This window comes from Salvia miltiorrhiza, chromosome 8 (assembly GCF_028751815.1).
Source record: "Salvia miltiorrhiza cultivar Shanhuang (shh) chromosome 8, IMPLAD_Smil_shh, whole genome shotgun sequence".
Classification (NCBI taxonomy): Eukaryota; Viridiplantae; Streptophyta; class Magnoliopsida; order Lamiales; family Lamiaceae; genus Salvia; species Salvia miltiorrhiza.
Genome location: NC_080394.1, coordinates 3872606 through 3898650, shown reverse-complemented (window position 1 = coordinate 3898650; position 26045 = coordinate 3872606). Strand labels below are relative to the sequence as shown.

Genomic DNA, 26045 nt, shown 5'->3' with positions numbered 1-26045 from the left:
TTCTTTATATAGATGTATTGCAAGTTTGTGTGACTATTTATTTCATGTATAGATGAATGACTCAGATCGATAAATAAAATTGTTCAATATTATGGTGTATATATTGCAAGTTTAACATTATTTATTTATTGTTTTGGTAAGTGTATTCTATATAACACACTCATAATCAAAGTGAAACTTTTATTTTACTCATATACACTTAAATCAATTTTAAAATTCATGTCACTCCATTTCGTATACTCACTAACTACATTTCGTATAGTTTTTTAAATTTAATTTTAAATCTTGAATTTTTTATATCATTATATTTGGATATTTATTTAGTGAATAGAGGGAGTATATTCTTTATAAATTAAATTTTGAATTTTTATCGACGAGAGTTTATATTTTTAAATTAAATTTTAAATTTTGAATTTTTAATATTATCATAGGTCAATCATCTTTAAATGTAATAGAAGATGTCTTTTAGGGTTCAAGATTGTTCAATACTATGGTGTATATTTTCTTAAAAAGAAATTTTAAAATTTTGCTATTACCACATGTTAATAAGAGGTGTTATATTTGGCCGATACTATGTAATAGAGGATCTAAATTAAGCTAGATTAGTCTCTATAGGTTCCTCTCCGGCTCTCCCCGACAGTTTTATTTGGCCGATATTCTATTTTGGGGGCAACTCCGGATTTGTAAAAGAGAAGAATTTTTATTTTTATTTTTTTAGGTGAAAGAGAGAGGGATTAATCATAGATTTTAGTTATTTTGATCTAGAAACAGAAGAGAGAAAGGAAATATATACAGAAACTAGTTAATTGTGTTAGCTGAAAGTGTCTAAGTCTCCTATATATGTAAATATTAATTGGGTGCCCCGAAGTTTGGAAAATCGAGCTTAAATAATTGCAATTTGTAACAAGGTATATTCAACTCAAATTATTACAACCCATAGTTTTGGTCTGAAGTCTGAACGCAGCAAGCTACCACTTAAATTGAATGATTGAAACAACGAATTCAGCTCAAAAGTAATTTAATTACCCCTATGATCATATGAAATTATTTGGTTCTCGTCTTCATATGAGGAGTATATATACTTAATTTTTCAGCCATCCTTGGGCTCCATGGATTCCACCGATGGGCGTGGGCCGATCTATGCATAATATAATTGCCAATACAAGATACTAACATTTCGCGTTAGGTAAACTAGAATATACTTTCTGCAAGAGGATTGTTTTTGTATTCAATTAAATTGTTCTTTTTTTTTCAATTTTGTTTATTTTTTATTTAATTATGTCTGACTTATTTATTTTCGAGAGAGAGTGTGGTTATATTTACGATCTTTCATCATAACTGGATTAATTAGATTAAATTGGTAATTTGATCAATATGTTAATTGCGTGAATTTAGTTGCGTTAATATATTTCCTAGGATCAGTCTTTTCTTAATTTTTTTTTTATTATCTGATTTTGTTTCTTTGCATTATTATTTTTTATTGTCTTATTATCTTATTTGTGTTTTTGTTATTGTTGTCCCTATGAACGAGGATACTCAACTTACTACTTACTTATAATTACACCATTTAGTTAACGTATATATTGCTAGTAGTACTTATTATATACACTCTTTAATTAATATGTGTATATATATATATATATTGCTAGTATTATATTGAGCCAATTGTGAAGCATTTGACAACTCGCAGTCCTAATTCCTAAAAACTTGACATTGTTATTATTATTACTTTCATGAATATTGAATGGATATACTACAAAGTGTAATCATGCATTATAGTACAACATATAGTACAATAGAGTTCAATATATAACGCCCCCCTCGGCCGCAGCCCCCCTACGGCACCCCTCTTCACGTTCATGAACCCCCTCACGTGCAGAAAACTCCTCCAACCAAACAATGCTTCCCAAGTCGCCGCCCCTCTCTCCCCCACCCCCGCCGCAACGAACAACTCCTCCTCCTCCGCCGCCGCCGCCGCATACAGAAGACAGCTGGACTCCTCCATTGCCCTAACGATTATTGTCCTTCTCACCGCCTTCTTCTTCATAGGGCTACTGTCCTTCTTCATCCGCCGCTCCTCCTCCGCCGCCGCGCCACGTGAAGGCGGCGCGGAGGCGGCGGCGTCTCTGCCGGTGGTGGCGTACAGGAAGCAGCAGATGACGGAGGAGTGCGCCATCTGCTTGAGCGAGTTCGAGGAGGGAGAGACCATCAAGCTCATCCCGTATTGTGGTCACGTGTTCCATGCCGAATGCCTTGACACGTGGCTCCAGCTGCACGTGACCTGCCCCCTCTGTAGGTCTCACCAGCTTTTCAACAAGGATTCTTGATTCCAAATACTACTATCAAATATTCTCTACCTACTTACGTGCTATCTTTTTGGGATTATGTTTAAATCTAATTAATCATGTTGTTTCTGTATATATATATGCTTAAACTTTTCAATATTTTGTTTTACTTGAACATCATGTCAATTTCAAAAAATAAAAATGTATCAAAGACTAGATGTTGATGGTGAATCCAAGATATTGATCTCTTACAAAACCCTATATATGTCATACCAATATATCCATTTTTAAGGTAAGATCTTTAAATATTTCGTGAATTCGATAGGGTACCACCACATGCAGTGAATAACATATCTATTATATTAAAGAATTTAAACTTTTATCACCTAAATATCAACTTTTTTCCGTCCAAATTATATTTGTTATGTTTAAAATGATAATATTATGCTAGCTCCGCTAATTTCTAAATGTATATAATACTATATAATTTATATGATATTCACTAATATTTATATATTATTAACTTATGTCTCTTTGAGTATTTTTTTTCTAGTCTGGCTACATGGTATTAGATATGAGGATTTAAAATATTATGCATCTCTCGAGTAAGTTTGTATGCGATTATTTAGGGTTTTTGTTAATTGTATTTACTTAAGCAATTAACTAGATTATGACATTACTATGTTGCTCATATATATGCATGTTCTTCTTCTCTTTTGTCAAAAATGCATGTAATTCTATAATTCTATTTAATAATGATGGCTAAATTTTCCGACAACAAAATTAGTAACTCCAAGTTTTTTCTCGTCTCCTTTGATTCAATCTCCAAAAGTTTGGGTTATTATTAACGGGCCTTATTTTAATAAAGGGTCCAATATTTTTTTTAAAAAATCCATGGCCAAATGGACCGTCAAAATATATTATCAAACCACAAGCTAGCAGGGCTTCGTAGTATATTATATAAATCAAATAAAATATCTTCAGTTAAGAATTAATTTGAATTGGGTACAAATTATAATTATCATAAATATAAGTACTTATCATAATATATAAAATATACTATCAATTATTAAGGAATTTTCACAAATAAAATCAGTCATGATCATTCATTTAGTTAACATTTATATATAGACTTAGACTGGTTGCTAGCTCGTTTCTACACTAGACATGGTTCGTATCTAATATACATATTGATACGTGACATGTCGTATACTAACTGATACTCTCTTCGTCCCACGAATCTTGGCACGTTTTCCTTTTTGGGCCGTCCCATGAATCTTGACACATTTCCAAATAAGGTAATAATTATTACATTTTTATCTCCTACTTTATCACCTTTATTACCTTCTCTCTCCTACTTTATCACTTTTATACTTTATTAATTACACACTTAAAATACCAATCTACAACTCCTTAATTCTCGTGCCGAAATCAAACATGTCAAGATTCGTGGGACGGATGGAGTATCAATTATTTTAGAAAATTAACCAGAATGAGAAATTTGGTTCCAAACCATATGCAACTCTTCAAGTATCCTTAGTTTATTACGTGGCACATAAAAAATAAATCTTAATTAGAAATTTAAATTGACATGCACAATCTAGAAGACATTAATTAGATTCGAATAGCTTATTATTATGTGCTATAATAGCATTACTGTCATATATTCATAATATGGTCCATCATGCAGTCTTCCTGTTCTACTGTGAGTCTAGTCACATGCCCATCTGTTTAATTCAATTATCCCTATGATATAGAATAAATAATTTACAAAACAAAATAACATTATATATATGTTTAAATAGTAGTTATAACTGTATTCATATATAATACTTTAAAGAGCTAGTTTATAAGATATTTTAAGATGCAGTTTCTCAAGAATAATTAGTAGTTGTTAAAGTGTTTGGATAATTGAACTTATAAGTTTAGAGGTGTAATTTTTTTTAGGAAGATAGCATCTTTGTTAGAGATAGAAGGGATGAACTTGAAAGTGCATATGATGAAAATAACAAATTATTATTGAATATTATTTGTAAAATGATTGTTGCATATAAAATTATGAAAAAATAAGTTGAGATAGATGAACTTATTGCCTGTGAACCTTACACGCTCTTATAACCTATTTTTAAAGCTTATAAGTTGTTTATGAGCTTATTTTGACAAACACTTTGAATGAACTTATAAATTTTTAAACAATTAAAAGCTATTTTAAAGAGCTTCAAAATTATATAAAAAGTGCAACATGAAATTAATAACTTTACAAACATAAAATGAAACTATTCATTATGTGGTTTAAATATATCTATGAGTGCATCTGCCATGGGACTGACATCTTGAGGTTTTCGCATGCATATTGAATTGCATCAACCAAAGCCATCCAATGGCATCAGTGCTAAATTGGAAAGATCGATCCATTAATTTCCATTAATTTCATTTCTTTAATTTTTATTTACTCGAGATGCACCTCATGCATGTAACACCACACATGTGCAATAATTGATACAAAAACGTAAATATCAAGATTGATTCACAAACTTCAATATTTGAATAGAAATTAACTAGTAGTATAACATAACCAACGAAAAATAAGTTCAACATAATATATTCGTTGAAATAGACTTGTTTATAAAGTAGATGAGTACGCAAAATCATGTGGATATTATACATTTATACTTTAATTTTTAATTATTAATAGAATATTATACAAATTTATTCAACGAGCTCATATCGAGTTAACTTACAAACTTATTAACTCACAAACTTATTATAGATTGATTTCCTACTCGAGTTTCATGAAGCTCTTCAAGAATAAAATTTTGACGAGTTTGTGAGTTGGATTATTATTATTATTATTATTATTATTATTATTATTATTATTATTAGTATTATTATTATTATTATTATTATTATTATTATTATTATTATTATTATTATTATTATTATTATTATGTGCTGCTCTCGGCAGTATTTGAACAGTCACAATTATGAAATTCTCTCATAGCAACCAGCTGGATTGCTCAAATCTTGTATTAAAAAATTTCCACAACATGACATAATTAATAAGCATATTTGTCTTTTAATGAACAGTAACGCCAACATAAAAGAATTTGTGTACGATAACGACGCCAACACGGATTTCTCCGTGTCGACACGAACTTACTACACATATATAATTAAAAAAAATAAAATCTAAAAAATAGTTTTTTTTAATATAATTACGTTATTTAATAAATGTATGATTTATTTAATTTTTATAAACCTAGATTATCATGTTAGCACTTAGCGAGTTAGCGTATCAAATATATAGTAATTTATTTAACTAGATTAGTGGAAAATATAGATAATGTAGTATTTGATATATTGTTTATAAAAGGTTAATTAATCACGGTGTATAATTTTGAGAATTTGTTATTTGTAAAATGGGGCAAAAATATTTTGGTGGAGGAATTTGCAATTTGCATGAGGGCCACGTCGCCGTGTGTGTTCCGGCGTCAGAATTAAGATGGCGATGGACCACATAAATTCTCGAATTTTGATCTCATCTACTCCTACTAAACAAAACTACATTTAATTAATGAGACAAAAATTCTCTTCTCCATCACGAATCGACAAAACTTAACTTTCACAATTTTAAATACTAGTATTCTTTTACTCTTTTACAATATGAAAATGAAAATATGTGAATTACGTGACCACTTCGATAACAATTTTAATTGCAATTATTAGTAATTCTTTTCAACTAGAATAGCATTTGTGCAATAATATAAGAATATGATCTTATTAATATCATTCAATTGTTATTCATTTGACGGACGAGAAAATAATTAATGCCGCACTATTATAGAACACATTATAATTATAGCTTTAATTTTGTAATTACAAATTAATATACATTTCAAAACACATTATATGAATTACGTGACCAATTCTAAATTGTTGTGAATTATTGCCTAACCTTATAATTAGGATGACCGCCAAACTTTCAATTCCAAACATATTTTCATCATTTAAGCATTTGATTTGAGAAATTAAAGATTGAGCTTTAACTAAGTTCGAAAAAATGGCCATTTTGAAAATAAATCAATATTCAATACTTTTTAATCGGGACAAATTTTGTCAGACCAACAAATAATTGGATGCCGACCCATCAAAAATATTCTCCACAGTTGAGTATGAAACTGACGCAAATTTAAAAATTGAATATATATGTAATTCCAAATAAAAATGAATATGAATTTCACTTTGAAAGTTTATATTGCAAATTATAAATATTACTACCTCAGGTACTCAACGCCAAATTATAAATATTACTACAAAAGAAGATCAAATCATATTTCATGTAAGTTGTATAAAGACACCCACATTTATCAGGTAGTTAATTAGGCGATTTTTTTTTAAATATTAAGTTAAAATTTAAAATGTTTCACTATCACTTCAACTACTAATTCAATATAGTATACGATAATGCGACTCTAAATGCAAAAAAATGGCGCAAATATAAATAATCTCATTTTGATCAAGAAGTCGAAGATGGTATATCCCCCTTCTACATAGATGGAAGCAAAATCATCTATAATAAATCTATGAGGGGTGAGTTTGATGTATTTGAGCTCTCTTGTAAAAGGTTTATTTACAGTAAAAAAGCCATCACTAATAGCCAATGACTTTGGGGGTGAGAGATGCCTGTAACTAAAATCTCTATTCAAGAAGCAAACACTTTATGCTATAAGGGAGAATGGCTGCAGATATGCCCCAGCTCTTGTAATTTTCGACGATAAATCAAAGGCGTCGTCTGCTGATAAAAACACAAAATCATATGAGTTCAACTCTAGTGTTGAACGGCCATCTCATCTAAAAGCTTGTTACCTGAGGTGGGGGTAATGCAGGAAGGATTTGCATGATTCAACTCCTTTGCAGTTTTTACATGTATGGTGAATTTCCTTTTGTTACTGGACGAAGTAGGCGCGGACAGCTTCTACTGCCGGGGCACAGCACATCGGACACTTTCCCTGAGACTGAATCAGATTTTCTGCACAATTTGTACAGGTGCACATGTGCCCACACCTGTGAGTAAAACATATAATTATCATATTTAACACCACTTATTACTTTGGTGGAAGCATAACTATTCAATTGAATGCAATGTTTTCAACAAAAGTGTTAACATGAGGCGAGTTATGAATATGTTTGGAACCGCATACAAACTATTGAATATCGGATATGATGCAATCAAGTTGTAATGTATTCCTGCTGAAGGGATGCACGTAAGTAGGTTCATCTTGCATACCTGTAGAGCAAGGAATCAATTTTACTCTGCTGACATAGGCAGCAAATTCCTCTCTTGACATGATCCCATTGAGATTCAGTGTGAATCTGGTTGTCGTTGGCTGCATCTGCATCACACAGTATCATTAAAAGGTTAATGATAGAAAGAAAGAAAGAAAGAAAGACACGAATACAATGTTATAAAGGGGGAGGATATGATGACTTCCACAATCGATGGTTACAAACTAACCTCCTGAAGAGATTGACCTATTTAAAGCTGCAGAAACCTCTTGATGCAACGAACGCTGCAACTCTACTTGCATGTCCATGAAAGCTTCCAGCATACCTTGCATATCGTTCATCCTCTGCTGAAGCCTAGCCATGTCAATCCTTAACTCATTAATGACCTCCCACTCCTGACAATCGTGTACAGAAAGAGATATCAGATTCAGGAGTAAAAGTATATGATTCGACAAACACAAGGAACATTAGGGGTGTTGGAAAGGAAGATTTTATGGCATGTAGAAGCCAATCCAACAAAGTATCAAATAAAAAATTGATCTGCCTAACAAAAATAGATGAGAAGTTGATGAATAAATCACAAAAATTTTACTATATTTCAAAATTTATTCTAAGTGATCTTCTACCAATAACATCTCATTTTGTCATCTAGTCTAAAATCCAAAGACTTGAAATTCTCTTAATAAACATATACAGTGCCTTCAAGAAATACTTTTGCATGAGCAAAACAAAAAATGAAATAGATGCACACAATAACTAAATGGAAAGGAATTATGGGAACAAGTAAACCAAATTAAAGCTTTTAGCTTACTGTTCCAAACTGCTGATTTAAGTAATGGCGTGCCCAATCTGTAACCTGCAAATCCCCGTTCCAAAGTTGCTGGGATGCCTCAAAAAGCGTTGAAGACTGAGTGAATGGGTTTCTTTCCGCACTTTCAGAAGGAACCGGAAATTGATCACCATTTTGCTGTTCAGGATCTTGCTCAATATGAGAAGGAAAGGATGCAGTCTCCAGTTCCCAATCAACAGAAGCATGACCAAGCCTTTCTACATGAGACTGTAACACCTGATCTAGACTCTCACGAAAACTGCTTTGGAGAAGGCTAGATACACGTCTCCTGAAGCAAAAACAATAAGTTGGTAACCCAAATGTCTGCAGGATATCATTTTGAATCAAAACTGATTAGATTGCGTACCGGCTGAAAAGCTCCCTCAGTTCCATACTGTTAACATTGTCATCGTCAAGGAAATAAGATGTATCAACTTCTCTAACAGATTCTCTGGCCTCACTAGAAGGCATGTCTAACCAACTGTCAATAGCCTCTTGCAAATCATGGTTCGGCCAGTCATGAGAATCTTGCATCTGATCTTGCTCTTCAACATTGTTACCAGATGGTCCAGGAAATGATTGACTAGAGGCTCTTTCTTCCCAACTTCTGTCCCTGTCTTGTCTGCTACCATCAGTAAACGCAACAGTGTTTACATTTTGCCCGATACTTTCTTCAATCTCAGTTACTGGATCTTGGTATACTTCGGCTTCAACTGAAACATCGTGTGAATCAAATTCCCCATTTGTGTTTCCTTCCAAGCCAGTAGTACCATCAACTACTTCATCAACCGAACTTATACCACTTATCGATTCATAATTTTCATTATATAGCTCAGAGCTACTGCAGTTTACGCCCGCATATCCTAACAACGATTCATCGTTAAATGTGACATTTATATGTTCATGGTCAACAAGACTACGTACTCCATCCTGCCTCGCTTCAATCACCAAAACAGATTCCTCTACACTAGTAGCACTTTCAGCACAAAGTGACACATCTCCTTGGCATCCTTCATTAACCAAAACAGGCTCCTCTGCTTCATCAATTTGTACTTCAAGTTCTTGCATATTCATGTTTCCATCTGTGGTGGTACCTTCCAAGTTTGCAGCTATACGATTTCCAGTAACTCCCCCTTCAGTGCAAGTAGACTCAGCTTCATCCTTATTTCCATCATTAGAACAAGAATCGGACCCAGCACTGTTCACTGAAGCAGATCCAGTTTCCAACTTGGAGAGGAATCCTTCCCTGTATAATTCATACAACAATGTCATTAGTATATTTTAAGAATGAGGTCGATAATGAAGTAGCAAAGATATTCTCCACATAAAGCTACTATTCAAGATATCAAGTTCAATTGAAGATATCAAAAACTTCAAAGCTGATTTTTACAAATCAGATAATTAAAGTTTTACAATGCAGTTCCAAGCCACAAAAGTGCAGTTACAAATACAATGCTCGAAGAAAATGAAGATGGGTGCAGGGTTCTGCACAGATATCTTCTTCATTTGGGTCTCAGTATCTTAAATCCACTGTAAAAAATTACCTAAGGTCGGAAACTGTTTGTCTTTGTCTAAGATAACCCAGTTCAGTGGCAGCCACTGAAGATGGTCTTTCATCCACCACCAGTCTTCCATTTCTTAGGAACCTACCTCTGAGAAGCGCCTGCAAAGTGGTTCAAAAATAAGTCGTAACACGTCAGGTTAAAAATAGTCAATTACCAATCAGATATGGAAAAACTTTCTAGGTACAAAATAACAACTTCAAATATAATGATTCAATTTTGTTTCTAATGAGAGGTTTTCAGTTGAAACGCGACATGCAAACATAACAAATCCCAACTCAAGCTGGAAGAAGGCAAATGACTATCTTTGCAACACAAGAAGATGCAGCAGTATCCCCAAAAGGCTAGATAATTGAGTAGGCAATCCTTCCACTCAGTAGGAAAACAACTACTGTTCAAACGTAGTAGATCAATTATTATCACCTGAATGCGATTACGGTGAGCAAAATCAGACACGGGTTTCTGCTCTGACAGGCTTACAAGTTCTCTTTTTCTTTCACTTTGAGCCTTCAAGAGAAGGTCAAGAAGAGTCTGTCTCCCACATAACCTACGAAGAGGCCTTCGTGCACCAATCTCTGGACGATTAATTACCAATCCATCACTCACCTGCACAGTTTGAGACCTAACTTCAGCAACTCCCTCTCCAGATGACGCACAGACACTTCTCCGCTGGGTAGTATTCTGTGCCCGTTCTCTGAGAATTCTTACCCTTTTAGATTCAATATCACCATCACATTGCCATGAACGGTTTTTGCGATTGGATCCATAAGATGGATGACCCTTAGGACAACTATTCATCCACTCTCGAAAAATTTGCCTCACCCTTTCCCGTTCAATTTCTCCCAAGTCATTAGATTGCTCAGATATAACACTGTTATTATCTTCATGCTCGGTCTCTGAACCACTTAACCCTTGGTTTTCAGACTCATAAGAAACTTGAGAGAAAGCATCACCATTCTCACTCCTGTCTCCTACAGACGTGGATGTGCTTCTGCACTCAGAATCAGAACCGTTTCCTGTGTTGCCTTGACCTGTATGACTGACTCAACACATGTTCGCCCTCAATCTCCCGCCACATCTGCAAGAGCGCGGATGCCCTTGTGCTGTGCCTACAATGGTCATCATCCCATCTGCCGGGGTCTCTTTTCTGTGACTCACTAAAGAAGGAACGAGCAAAATCCGGGACATTGTGTAAACCGGCAACAGCCATTTCTAAACCTCTTAACTCTGTCTCCTACCTCAATTAGACCACACGACTTAATAGAATTATCAATAAACTAGTCACTATTACTCTAATAGCATAAAACCACCTCCAATAATCACAGCCAAGATCCTCAGCTATTCCACCAGCAATTACACAATCAAACAATGTCTGCAGAATATCTGCGGAAAGAACAATATATCATTATTCCCATTCAAAGAAAAATATCAAAATTTACAAAATTGTATCCACCTTAATATGATTACAGAATTAACAAATTGAATAAGAAAAAACAAAAAGGTTGGTACTTGCAGATCCATCTTCTCCTAACCAACAAAACCCCATCCCCAACAACATCAATTGCCAAATGCTTGAACAAATGGAAACCCAACACCGGTTTCAACCCAAAATCCTCACCAACAAATTGACAAACACCAAAATTATTCACTCCATAGCACAAAGCACAAAGCACAAATGAACAATAAACGACAGCAGCAGAAACAAACAAATGTACTTCACAGTACAAAAGCATCAAGAAATTCAGATACAAACAAACATAATTCTCACCTAATATAATTCAGGAAAAATAACTGAAGCACCTTTCAGCTACAATACCAGTTCTCGACAGCAAATGCAACAGTATGGCAGAGACAAAGAATCAGTTGCACAGAGCAATGTTTCTAGAGCTAGAGAGAGAGAGAGAGAGGGAATTTATGAAAAATAAATAGCAACAGCGAAAAATTAGGGGGTGAGGGGACATGGCCGCGGCGCCATTTATTATATATTAACATAATTCGTTTCGAAAATTTTGCCGTAACTCTAACGTCTATTTTTCTCCTGCCCCTTTTTTCCCTTGACCGCCGCGTGAGCTAAATTACGGAATTACCCCTTCTGCGGCCATGGGTTTAACGGTCAACAGCGGACTATTATGGTAAATATTTTCTTCTAAATAGGGAATTGTGGAATTTGGGACTCTTTTTGATTTTCATATTTGGCATTAAAGGCATTGCTGCTTAGATTGTTGTTTAAATTCTTATCTCACAAAAAAATTAAATAAATTACCAAAATATTGGGGTTGGGACACTTGGTTTGTGGCTTGTTCTTGTCATTTAGTATATCATTGAGATCTATGAATCTTTAGTTGTAAATAGTATGTAATCTCGTTTTTTGTTTGTTTGAATTTGTGTCGGATGTTTATTTGACGTTTTGTAAGATAATACTAGATATTTTTGGTTTGTGCTTGTCATTCAATGGGATATGTTTTATAAGCGGAATCCTTTATCCACTCGTTATACTTTAACCATTTTTATTAAAATTTGTGTCGTATTTTTCTAATTTTTTTTAAACGGAACGAGTATTTGACAGACGATGCTGCAACAAAGGTTTCGCTATGAGATATGTCTAAAGTACTTTCAAAAATATATTTTCAAGGGTATATATTTTCTAATTAGCAGTTCTTTTACACTTTAAGTTTGAGGAACTTATGGCTTTCAAAAAAGTTTTAGGAACTTATTATTAGATTCACTGTTTAGGGACCTTAAGGCTATGGAATTATACGTGGTATAATATGCGTCCATTTGATGGAAACGATAAAGCGGAACCCTTGATATCGGGAGATATATATGAAATATTAATTTATTTAAATCGAAATTTGTTTTCAAGTCTAAATTTATTTTTACTGCAGTCAAATATTTTGACTATCTCAACGTAATTTGAATGTGAATTTTTATACATGAACAACGAAGTCTAAGATTGAAATCTCACCGCATCCCTTTCCATATAATATGATCCAACTGTGAATGTTAACCCAATAATATGATTTAAGTCGGACATATGTATATATACATTATCTCAAAAATAATGTAATCTTTTTAGGGGAGTTGTATAAAATATGAAAGCCATTGGTCGAGATGCAAATGTTCGAGTTTTCGCAGCACAAACCCTTTTTTTATTTCTTATTGTATTGTGTTTTAGTCGACGTGCAGGCATTCCATAACCAAATTGTTCATCCCCAAATTAATGATTATAAATCTACACACGTCTAATTTAATATTTTTCGTAGGATAATAATCACATGATTAGAAATACTAGGAATGATTATTTGAGCCGCATTATTTTGTTTATTATGTCGTCAATCGTTCTCATCCTTACAAAACACGGATATTATTTTATCAATTTTTTTTATAATACGTTCCTTTTTTTATTGCATAAATATATATTTTAAAGATCGCATTTTAATGAACTCGAACTCAAAATCATTGGCTTTGAACAAGAAAAATAGTACTCCTTTTCTCGGCCACGTAAATTGACTCAGTGAAACTTAGATTGAGCTTTAATTACATCATTATTCGAGTCTCATAGATTGATTTAGCAATAATTTTACTTAATTAATGATTTTTAGAGCTAAATTTTACGCGAGAAATTTTCATCTGTATAAATTTAATGGCGTAAAAAAAATTGAGATATCACATCATTAATTTTTTTTTGTTTTTATATATATTTTTTAAAAATGTATTTATGATGTCATTTTGATGACGTAAAATATTTCAACCTTCCACGTCGTTGAATTTATACCGAATGAAAATTTCAAGCGTAAAATCACTAACAGACTAAATCAATTTATGATGCCTAAATAATGTATTACTTGATAGAACTAAAACGAGTGTGTTTTTCTTTTCTTTTTTTCTTTTTTTTTTAAGAATTTTAATACTTGTTAATTAGCAATAAATTGTAATAAACTATACGTCTATAATTTGTTTGGTGAATATTTTTTAGGGGGAAGGTGAAGTAAACACATTGCAATTTATTGAGGTGGGTTTGAACCTTAATAACACCCACGCATCACTATAGCTATTATTGTTATTATTCTTTATTTTCGTGACATGTCGCAAGCTCATGTTGGTGGATAACTAGGTTTCAATCTTCATCGCATTTATGAGTTGTTGTAACAAAGGACAAATGTATAATTTTGTGAGGAAAAACATTAATGCATTAGGTGTTGAGTTATCTACCAAATCTCTCTCACATTCATGAATCAATATTGCTCTACTAGTCCACTACCACACGTAGCAACCACATTAATTAATTAGGGCATCCACCATCCAAAGGTGTATTTTTTTCATTTTTGTTTTTTTTAGATAACATAAAATCATATTATTATTCACACATGCATGGTGTGATGAGAAGATCTCCACAAATTACGGATGTTCATTTCAAATATATATATAGAAGAAAAAAAATACAAGCAATGCGATTTATTCTATTAAGTAATACTCCCTCTGTCCGCGATATCGTTCACATTTGTCATTTCGGTTCGTCTGCGATATGATTTCCACTTTCATTTATAGAAGTAGGGTGCACAAACTTCCATTCATAATAATAGTGGGACTCAAACTCCACTCACTACAATATCCATCCACAATGTGAAAATGATATCGCGGACGAAGGGAGTACAAAATACTATTTTTTTGAATAGTCAATTTGTTTATATAATAATGTTATGATTTTAAATTTCTTCGGATACCCGTAAAATATAAATTATAAATATAAAAATTCGGAACAACTATTATCATATCAACATAATGAAAATCCATAACAAATCAATATTGCACTGAATCCAAAAGTGATGAACCTCTTATACTCCAAATTATGAAACCTTTTCCAGAGAATTTGGATTAAAAAAAATATTGGATTTAGAGATTTGAAGTGCAAGAACTAGATTGAATTCGAAGTCATCCAAATCATCATAGTAAATTAAAGGCAACGCGACTATCATAGTATCATGTAAGAAAAGGTCGCTCCAATCTAAATATTGAATACTATATCAAAATAAGAAATGTGATCTATTTTCTTCTCCAAAAAAAAAAGAAGAAGAAGAAATGTCTTCTATTTTTAAATATTAGTGTAAACATTAGGCATAAAACTATAATTATTTATATAAAAAAAATGCTCTCGTTGAGAGTTGAACTCAAGACCTCCCGCTTACTAAACGGGTGCTCTAACCAACTGAGCTACGAGAGCTAACCATTACATGCTAAAATAACTGCAAACTAAACAATCACCCAAAATTGCTTCCATTATCATCATACCTCCATATTGGGCTTGCCTGTGGGCCTTGGGCTATATATACTACTATAAAATAAATACTAACAAGTTCCTCATCATATCTTATTACTGTGCCCAAATTTAACAATATATGAATACTAGAATTAATCAAAATTTAAATAAATATATATTAATAAATAAGTTAAAAATACATTATTTTTCATGGAAATCAGTAAAGACAGTCTCTATATATTTTCCTCATTCTTACAGTTTTTAATTCACGCCTCATCTTTTCTCTACAAACACGAGAAATCCAATCGGAGAGAAAATCTATGTGGCTATGTGTGCGCAGTAGATTGAAATCTGGAATTCACTTTAAATTGAATAAAAATGAATGCTGTGGAACTAATTAACGAAAAAGTTAACGGTTTCAAAATATTAACTTAACTTATGTGTTACTAATATTGATTGTTTGTTTGCTATTATGGTTAATTAATCATGATTTTCGTTTGGTATAAGTTTAAAAATGGACACAATTGCAGGACCGTATTAATTATCCCGCGTAATCCGAGGGGGGAGGCGGTATTAATTATCCTGCGTAATCCGGATTTTTAGCTCAGGGCCTTCACATATCGCAGGGCCGTCCGCATAAGTGTTATAAAATATCAAACTCTTTACTACTCTGTATTATTAACTTAACTAATATGCTGTAAAACCCAAAACTAAACACGCTCTCAACTTTAACACATCCAAAATGAAGAATATTAAAAAGAGAGCAGCTTTAAAGATGGTTTCAGAATACCTTGACTCTAAAGCAAATCCAGCTAATTCGATTCCAAGATTTCCATTACAATAACCGATTTAAACCATGCAAGACAAGAATATTCACCCCTCCCAATCTCTTGAGTTTCATCCAAGAAAACCCAAAAAAAATCCAATCGTTTGTTTAAATCTATATAAACCAACTCAAACTCAAACTCCCAAAATTAAAACAACTACTATACACATCCCAGCATGGCTCAAACAGCAGCGGAGGCGGGGCAGCGGCGGCCGATGCTCCAGTGCGCGGTGCTGGTGGTGATCGCGCTGATCGCGATGACGGGGCTGGCGGTGCTGATCATCTGGGCGTCGGTGCAGCCGAAGAAGCTCCACTACTCGATCGAGCACGGCTCCATCACGGGCTTCAACCTCACAAGCGACAAGCTCAGCTCCAACTTCGGCTTCGCGCTGAGGGCCAACAACCCCAACCGCCACGTGTCGATCTACTACGACCGGATCGACGTGACGGTCGCCTACGAGGACCAGAAGCTCTCCGTCAACAACGTCCACCCCTTCCACCAGCGGAAGAGGAACGTCACCTTCGTCGACCTCAAGCTGGTGGCCAAGGACGCCGCCGTCTACGGCGCCACGGCGCGGGACCTGAGGATGGAGCGGGCGGCGGGGGAGGTCAACTTGAACGTGAAGGTGCGGGCCAAGATCAGGCTCAAGGTTGGGGTGTTCAAGATTCACCGGACCCTCAAGGTGGATTGTGAATCCGTCACGGTGCCGTTTGATTCCAGGAAGGGTTTTCAGAGGGTGCTATGTGAGACGGATTTGGATAATTAATTCATTCATCACATTAATTTGTTGTTGTTGTTTTCAGATTTCATTTCTTTCTTTTTCTTCTTCTTTTTTTTCATTTTTTTTTTTTGTGTAAGTGTTTGTTCAATTTGTGAGAGCCTGATATTGGATATGAGAGGTTTGGGTTGTATTAATGCATGCTTCCAATTTAATCAGATTTGTCCTCAATGTCGTACACGGTATTATAATAGTTATAATTTTAAAATAATTAATTAATATTAAACCATGCATGTTCATAGTTGGATTATAAAAAAAAATAGAGTAATACATTAACAAAATAAAAGTTCATAATATTATTTACGAAAAGTCGTAGTTGTTTTTATATATTATATGGATATAAATAATTTTTTAATCAATATGATATAATTAATCTATTATTTTATGCTAAGACAATATTGTATTTTTTGGCGATAATGAAATATTGCATTAACTTCAATTAAGACTATCTATAATTATAATGGTTTCAGTGTGAGCATGTTCTGAGCTCTATATTGAGCCCAACTTGTTTGTTAATTTTATACTCTCTATGTTCCTTATGTGCAATTTGCCATTTTAATACGTACTTGAAAAGTATTTATTTTTTATTTTTGAATACTATTCTATTTATACATATTGATCATCTAATATTTCTTAAAATTTGTGCTACTAAAAGTGCCGCATGATTTTGGGAGACGGATGAAGTATATTTTATATTGATAGATTCTAAATAATTTTGTTGGACGTAATACATGCCACAATCGCACATAAAAATATAACTGATTTTCGAAATTTGGATCATATATACTTAGGCTCGGATGATGGAGATCTTGTGTCTACGTGGGCCATAATCTTTTAATCCACTTAAGCCCACTCAAATTCTGATTAAATGTAAGTGAGATTTAACTAATGGGCCATATACAGTTTGGGCAGGGAAATTGTAAAGGTGATTTTATTCATGGCCTTTTTTACTCGTTATAGTAATTTATTTTAAAATAATAATATTAACATATACTCCTTCCCTATCACTCCTCAATTAAGTGTGTAATAAATTAATAACTTCATCTAAAAATTTAAAAGAATGAAACACTCCCATCATTATCCATAGATAAAAACATATTTTAATTTGTATATCCTACATTTGAACAAATTATGTAAATAAGTCCTCTTACGGGTCCCACTTGAGATATGGTGAGTCGGTGACATGTCATATTAGTTTGGCCGAAGTCCATAGATGGTAAAACGGTTTTTCGTGGAGTTTCACTGGAAACATAGTAACATGCCATACTAGAATACTGTTGATCCAAAAATTATGAGTTATTAAAATTCAGTAACTATATCAAATGTTGAATTAGAATCATCAAACCTAAAATCAAAAAGTGTGATACTATATATACAAATTAACTAGTGTACAAATGGATCGCTCAAGATTTTAAATCACGTCAAAATTATTTCTTTTCATGTTAATAATGAAAATAACAAAATAGCATAAATTTTACAAAGATCAAAATTAATTACCACATTAAAATGGATGTACCTGCAAACGACAAGTCTGGTTCCAAACCTAAAATCAAAAGTGTGATATTGTATATGCAAACTAGTTTATATAAAAGATGAGGGAAAAAAAATTCCGTGTGCTAATAAAAATTATTTGTATTTTATTTTGAATTGTTTCACTGACAAGACACAAACAAATGACAAAATTAATCTTTGAAAAAGTGTATACCTGAAAATATGATTTACCTCTAGATTAATCTATGATTAATCTATGATTAAATATAGTTTGTGAATGATGGGTAAAGTATATTCTTCTCTTTATGTCGCAACTAGCTTAACTTAGAAAAGTTAGGCTAGATATTCAAGAATTCACCAAAAATTAATAATTAATATATATTCTCCAATATAAACTTTTTTGTGGTTTTCCACAAATCAAGTGCGCTCCAAGTAAAATGGGGGGCTTTTCTCATAACATAACATAATCTATCATTCCAAATCAGTCGAATTGGGCTAGAGAAAAAGCATAATATCTCAAGGTGGATAAGTATTATACAAGAAAATTTTACAGACAAATGAGAATCCTATTTCTGCTATTGGTGCACTTGTGACTAACCAATCACGACCAAACATGAAGAAATATTATCTAAAACATATAAACAGTAAGCCTTTTTTTAAAATAGAAAAAAGTAAGACTAAAGTTGTATTAATTCATCAATTGTGGAGCAATGGAGGTGGTCGCCGCATATCCTTTGGAATTATTCCATCCTTTACAAACCCATGGGAGAAGATCGCATATTCTCTCTCTCTCTCTCTCTCTCACACACACACACACACACATATATATATATGAGCAACTTTGATGCTACTTCACAACCCCTCATGAAAACGCTATATATGTATGTAGCAATGGCTAGTTAGTAGTTAGCTCCACCGTGTCTACGATGGAGCTGCCACGCTGTGGCGGAGGAGGTGAAACCGCTGCTGTTGACGATTGTGTTTGTTAATTAAGTTTGAAATTCTACGACAGGGCAACTTCAACCCTTTGGCATATATATAGTGTGTGTATGTGTGTGTGATTTCTTTGTTTTTCTTTTCGGTTTGAGGGTGAATTGAGCCCGTGATTGAGCCGTGCTCGATCGAGTAATGGAGCTTCTTCGGCTGCACCGACGCCCGGATGATCGGCACCGCCAGCCCCGTCGTCATCGCGATCACCACCAGCACCACGCATTGGATCATCGGGCGCCGCCCTTGCCCCGCCGCTGCTGCTGTTCGGGGCCTCGGGCCATGCTGGGTTGGGTTGATTAATGGGAATATGGGATGTGTACAGTAGTTGTTTTGGGTGTTTGAGTTGGTTTATATAGATTTGAATAAACAATTGTTTTCTTGGTTGTTTCTCAAATAACTTTCTATTCATTTTGAGACACTATCCCACCACTAATAATATTCTATTTATTAATATTACTTTTCATATTTTCATTGCTCTCAATACTAATTACTCTCTTCGTCCTAACGAAAGCGGTGCGTATTTTTTTTTGAGCCGTCGCAACGAAAGTAGTGCATTTTCTTTTTTGGTAATAATTTTACACTACAAACAATGTGACCTCGCACACCTTTACACAACAATCTTATTCTCCTTAAATCTTGTACTAAAAAGAAGCGCACCGCTTTTGTTGGGACGGAGGGGGTGTAACATTTTTCATCACTTTTTAATATACTCTTAGGAAATTATTTGGGAGACAGAGGGAGCAACTGATTTTGGAAAAATGGACCTATATACTTAGGGGGTGTATTCGTTCAAGAATTCAGTAGATTTTTAAAATCTCTGGAACAGATTTCACACAGACTCTTCATATATTTTGGAATTCTAAACAGAATCTGTATAGAATTTGAATAGAATTTGGATGGATTTTAACAAGAATTTGACTTGATTTTTACGAATTTGAAATCTACCATCCCAGCGCTCGTTGGAGTTAATTGAGGCCTCCCCATCGCCTCTACCACTGCCGCTGTCCTCCAACGACCGATGGGTGCTAGCGGCCGCTGGCTTCTTCGAGCCACGGCCGCTGGAACCCAGCCGGCGCTGAAATATGAAATATTTCGAATTCTCGTGGTCGGAGGTCGGATTTGTTCATGTGTATTTTTTGAATGAAATCAATGAAAATAAGTCCAATTTTAAAATTTATAGATTTTTAAATACATCAAGATTTTCATAGATTTTTAAAAGTTTGAAACGAATACCTCTAAATTTTTATAGAATTTTAAAAGTCTTGAACGAATACCTCTAGATTTTCATAGACTTTTAAAAGTCTTGAACGAATACCTCTAGATTTTCATAGACTTTTAAAAGTCTTGAACGAATACACCCAGATTTTAAAAGTCTGCAGAAATTTATTAAAATCCTGAACGAATACACCCCCTTAAGCTCGATGATGGAGATCTTGTGTCTACATGGGGCTAATTCCTTAAATGCACTTAAGCCCACTCAAATTCTCCTTGAAGATGGTTCGGCTTCTTAAGGGATCCAGCCAATCTAATTAAATGTAAATGAGGTTTAACTAATGGGCCATATACAGTTGAGTTTAGGCAGGGAAAATGCAAAGGTGATTTTATTCATGGCCTTTTTTAACTCATTATAGCGATTTAATTTTAAAATAATAATATTAATAAGTATACTCTTCCCCTATAACTCCTCAATTAAGTGTCTAACAAATTAAAAATTTCATCGTTTAAAAAAAAAACAAATTAATTATTCTGGCTTTAGTTTTTAATCGAGATTTTTATGAATTTTAATTGGAGAAAGTTTTTTTTTTAATAATAAGAAAAAGAACAGAACTTTCATTATAGACAGATAAAAAAGTTAAAAACTAAAAATACATGGAGTAAAAATTAAAAGACTATCATATGAAACTATGAGAAACGAAACGTAGGGATGGCAATCTACCCGCGGGTAACGGATATCCGCGAAAACCCAAACCTATTAGGGTGGGTTTGGATATCATTTGATATCCACGGATAGTTTCGTGGTTGCAATTCACTATCCATTTAGTTCGTGGGTATGGGTTTGGATACTTACTATCCATACCCGCGAAACCCGTTTACCCGCGAAAAATACCCGCCAATTACCCGTCAATTATCCGTGAATTACCCGTCAAATATCCACAAAAAATTCCATAAAATATGGGCTTTGAATATATATTTTGAGATTATGGGCTAGCATATTATATCCTAGAATAGGCTCAAACAGAAACTGAACTAAGGCCCAAATTCTAATAGTCTAATTTAAATTTGAATTTTGTTGAGCAATTATAGAATTTTGTTGGATTTTATATTTTAGTTGATGAATTTGAATATAAACATTGTTCTTTGTGGATTTCAACATATGGATTTGAACTATGTTATTTGTGTTGATTTTTTTTTTCTATTAAATTTGATGTAAATTTATATTTAAATTTTGTTTTGTGAGTATCCGGCGAATAATAGGTGGCGGGTATCCGGCGGATAGTGGGTATCCGGCGAATAGCGGGTGACGGATACCCAACGGATAGCGGATATCCGCGGGTAGCGGGTTTGGATACCATTTGATATCCATGGATAGTTTCGTGGTTAAAAACCACTATCCATTTAGTTCGTGGGTATGGGTATGGATAGTCACTATCCGTACCCGTCGTACCCGATTGCCATCCCTAACGAAACGTGCGCTAACACGGTAACACCTGTATCCCATAGGAATGTCCAATTTGTATTATTTTCTTTTATTTATTTAATTTGGTTTTTCGAAAATATTGGGCTTATAGTCAGGCCTAGAGAAGTCCATAACTTGAACCCAATCCGCTAATATAGAAATGACTATTACAGAGATAAATATTTGTAAAAATGCTAATAAATATAATTAAAAGTGTGCTCTTCTCATCATTTTACTACACTCAATAAAATTATGCATTTTTAACTTTTGGGCATTACTTCATTACAAATCCTTTATTTTTATTCCCATCTTTTCAATCATATGTGACTCATTACAAACCCCTTGTTTTTTATTGTTTGAATATTGAGATGGTTTAAAGATTGATTTTCAAGTGATATGTTTGAAGATGAGTTGTACATTATTTTCCATTATTTACAATGTTACATATTAACAATTAACAATTATCGGCCAAAATAAAAAATGATAGTATCATTTTATAAATTGACCAACCAAAAATGTAATAATTTATGTTACTCCCTTTGTCCTATTAATTATTTATGGCTCATTCCAAAATTGCTCTCTCACAAAAAAATTGTGGGCTCCGATACTATCTATCACTTGTAACCTTTAATCACTTTTTTCTTTAATAATCGTGTCTAAAAATAGGGAACCATACTTAGTAGGACGGATGAAATATTAGAAAATCGATCCTAATACTAGTTAGTTATCGAATATAATTAACGCAATTTTTTGGGGAGAATTAAAGTTCTACCTAGTAGTACTATTTAAAAAAAAAAACCCATAAAACTATTGAAATTGAAACTATTATTCCCCTCTCCCTGCCACGACGAAGGCGCGGGTGAAACCCTCAAATTTGTTGTGAATCCTTCGATTTTGAAAAATCGCATAAAAAAAGGTAGTACTATTTTGAAAATTTGTTCGTACAGAAATAAGTTCTCGCCAGAAAATTAAAGATGAAGACAAATTATAGATTGATATCGAAGAGAGCGTTACAACCTACAATTTAATTCACGGCCAAAAGGTGGAGATGATAATGAAATTTATTGGGGAGACTTAGATATTATTATTATTATTATTATTATTATTATTATTATTATTATTATTATTATTATTATTATTATTATTATTATTATTATTATTATTAAAATGAATGTACTACAATGAACACTCTTTATATATATTTAAACAAAATAATAAATGAGATCAAATAATGAATGTATTAAATAAATTTGTAAACTAATTATAAGGTCCTCATCCAATAAATTTTCGAAGTACAATTACACTATAAGATTTTGATTCACCAACTACACATACACAATATGAGATAATTAAATTTAGAAAATCGGCCTCAAAAGTAGAAACCAAGTATTTAAAAATATTTCTCTTAAGAGAGCTGTATTTATGATATAGTAATTTTATTTTGAAGTTTGTTTGATGTATAAATAAATTAACTCGACCGGGAAAAGAGAAGATACTGCCAAATTCACTGATATCAGAGGGAGCGTTACAACTCAATTTACGGCAAAACTGAGAAGATAATGACAAAATTGACAGCGGAGATAGCGTTGCGACTCACCTACCATTTCAACAAAAAACGCGTCATATCTAACAAAAGTATTTGTAGTATCCTAATATTTATATTTATGGTTGTGTGCATTCACGAATAAGTAATGAATACCAGATACTTATTAATTTTACCAGATGTAATATTTATAAATATAGGAAATAGTTCAAATGAATTCAGATATTAACATATAAAATAATTAAATCATTTTCAACTTCTTCAATTGTGAAAATCTACATTGAGTTATTTGTTGAATTAATTCATGATTCAAGGTTACGTTCAAATCTCGTAGGCGGCAAAAATTCAGCCTTTTTTTTTTAATTCATAAATTTTCACAGCAATTTCATAATGTTTAATAGTGAATTTATAGCGAACTCATTTTATACAATAAGTGTAGTATGTGTAATAACCATTCCCTATCCTCTAAAAAAAAAATAAAAAAATAAATAAATAACCATTCTCTATAAATATAAACTCGAGAAGCTTGTTTTATTTTATACAATACTTCACATTACTTCCTCATCTTCACCAACTTTCACAAATCTTTAAAGAGCTTCGCCCTACCCATAAAAAATAGAAGGAAAAGAAAAAGAAAAAAAAAAAGAAGAAGAAGGAAAGAAGCTTGTGCTACATTTAAGAATTTTGATTTCTTCATACAAAATTCCATAACACCATTTCGATTTTCTTCTAAGGTAATTGCCTTTCACTTCATACTCGTGTCTATTTTTGTCGAATATTTCATCTTTGCACTTGCATTCATAATTTTTTTAACCATGCTTAATTCTTTTCTGAAAATGGACATGCAAGTTATTTTTTCATGAATCAAAAGGATTTTTTTTTCCCATTAAAAAAATCCAATGGGGCTTTTATTTTCTTCCTTATAATTTCTTTCTTTATGCTTTTTAAGACGAACTTGTTTAAAGAAAAGATCAATTTATTTTACAATCTAACCTATTTTGAGAGAATTATTTTAATATATAATTTCATATATGAAAAAAAATTATTATCCTTTTCTTAGGATTATTCTCGCGACAAACACAACCATTAATTGGTTCCTAGCTTGACCGAATAGCGCTTTTTTTTCATACAATTTATTTACTTTTATTTAGTGACTTTTAATTTATTTTATATGTTTACATATATAATTTCTAAGACGATCTCTAATTCAACTTTGTATTTGCTAAAAACATAATGTGCATGTATTTCTTCAAATTCGGAGCGAAATATTTTGTCACAAAAAAATTTCTAATAATTATTTTGTATAGTTGGACAGGGCCGTGCAATGCACGGGAAAAAAAATTAATTTTTTTATATTTATGTAAAATTAATACTAATTCAATTATCATACTTGTAAATATAATTAAAAAATAATTTTAACTGAATACATTTGAATTGAATATTGAAAAAAATAAAATAAAGAAGAATTCATAATTATAAAATTTGATATTATGAAAAGTAAAAAAAGTTTAAAAAAATAATTAAAAATGAATAAAAATAGATTTATTAAAAAAAGATGAAAGATGGGAGATATATTTTTTTTTAAAATTTAATATTTAATCAAGTATAAGTTTTACATTTTGAATCAAATATTTACATAAAATATATCAAATTAAAGCTCGTATCGTGATCTCTAATTTGATATGCATATTCAATATTTTATAATTAATCGAATTTCACAATTTTGGAAGTAAATAAAACAAAAAATAAGAAGTTAAAGAAAAAGAAAATAAAAAGAAAAATATAGTTTACAAATAAACCTTCAATTTTATTATATCTATAAAATTACCACTCAATTTTCAAATTAGTTTGAAATTACTTTTAAATTAAAAGTTGTCTTTTAATATATTATATTGATAGATTGACATGCATGTTCTTTTCATAGATCCCAATTCAAATATTTTTATCTGGTTATGTCCTTAACTATTAAGTTTTTTTTTTTTTTTGTAATCAGAAGAATATTTTTAAACAGATTTTCCTGAATTGCTATAGTTACCGTTAACCACATGATTTTTAAAAAAATATTTGTTTTTTTTAATTTTCTACAAATATATTTTTTGTAATTTAAATTCAAAATAAAAAAATAATTACTAATTTATAAGCCCGAGTGTAATCAAATAAACTAGCGAACTCGAACAAAAGAAAAAGATAAAACTAAGTCTATATAATTGAGACAAATGGAGTAAATATAATTAAATACATGAACACAATTTTAAATTTGGGAAATAAAATTAAATACCACGAATCAAATATCCCTATTTTTTTAATTACATATTTACACTGTAATTAATTTCACTTTTATAATTAAATTATTTTTTCTGCACACCAAATTGAAGTGTTTTTAAATTGTGAAAAATAATGATAAAAATTACAAATTATTAAGTCCCATTTAATAACATTCATTCTTTTCTTTTTTTTTGAATTAGAATTTATAACATTCATTCTATGTTGCAGAAAAGCTTATGGATAAAGTCAATAGTC

At 32.3% G+C, this 26045-nt stretch overlaps 3 protein-coding genes and 1 non-coding gene across 7 annotated transcripts; 2 read left to right on the top strand and 2 right to left on the bottom strand.

Moving 5' to 3' along the window:
- Positions 1-1844: 1844 nt before the first annotated feature.
- LOC131000124 (RING-H2 finger protein ATL57-like) lies at positions 1845-2516 on the top strand. Its single transcript, XM_057925897.1, has one exon. The coding sequence runs from the start codon at positions 1860-1862 to the stop codon at positions 2325-2327; it is 468 nt and encodes a 155-aa protein (XP_057781880.1). The 5' UTR covers positions 1845-1859; the 3' UTR covers positions 2328-2516.
- Positions 2517-6772: 4256 nt separating this feature from the next.
- On the bottom strand, positions 6773-11973 carry LOC131000123 (uncharacterized). 4 transcript variants are annotated; one of them, XM_057925896.1, is made up of 10 exons: positions 11731-11954; positions 10671-11345; positions 10386-10568; positions 9945-10063; positions 8768-9646; positions 8383-8689; positions 7801-7966; positions 7573-7678; positions 7152-7349; positions 6773-7080 (listed from the first exon to the last, which is right to left on the bottom strand). In XM_057925896.1, exons 2-9 carry the CDS (start codon positions 10758-10760, stop codon positions 7232-7234), a joined length of 1968 nt encoding a protein of 655 aa, XP_057781879.1. In that variant the 5' UTR covers positions 10761-11345; positions 11731-11954; the 3' UTR covers positions 6773-7080; positions 7152-7231. The 4 variants fall into 4 exon arrangements, with proteins under 4 accessions (XP_057781879.1, XP_057781876.1, XP_057781878.1 ...); XM_057925893.1 differs by having other exon boundaries at positions 10386-11345; positions 11731-11959; XM_057925895.1 differs by having other exon boundaries at positions 6773-7077; positions 10386-11345; positions 11731-11959.
- A 3136-nt stretch (positions 11974-15109) lies between these two features.
- TRNAT-AGU (transfer RNA threonine (anticodon AGU)) lies at positions 15110-15183 on the bottom strand. The gene has a single exon. It is a non-coding gene; the product is annotated as a tRNA-Thr (tRNA).
- A 906-nt stretch (positions 15184-16089) lies between these two features.
- Positions 16090-16995, top strand: LOC131000122 (uncharacterized protein At1g08160-like). The gene has a single exon (XM_057925892.1). The coding sequence runs from the start codon at positions 16222-16224 to the stop codon at positions 16810-16812; it is 591 nt and encodes a 196-aa protein (XP_057781875.1). The 5' UTR covers positions 16090-16221; the 3' UTR covers positions 16813-16995.
- The last annotated feature ends 9050 nt before the right edge of the window (positions 16996-26045 follow it).

Coding starts and splice junctions, on each gene's coding strand:
- LOC131000122 (XM_057925892.1), top strand. CDS start 16,222: ATGGCTCAAACAGCAGCGGAGGCGGGGCAGCGGCGGCCGATGCTCCAG.
- LOC131000123 (XM_057925894.1), bottom strand. CDS start 10,760: ATGAATAGTTGTCCTAAGGGTCATCCATCTTATGGATCCAATCGCAAA. Junction 9,647..9,944: donor CAAACAGTTTCCGACCTTAG/GTAATTTTTTAC, acceptor TGAATTATACAG/GGAAGGATTCCTCTCCAAGT. Junction 7,350..7,572: donor ATTGATTCCTTGCTCTACAG/GTATGCAAGATG, acceptor TTTTACTCACAG/GTGTGGGCACATGTGCACCT.
- LOC131000124 (XM_057925897.1), top strand. CDS start 1,860: ATGAACCCCCTCACGTGCAGAAAACTCCTCCAACCAAACAATGCTTCC.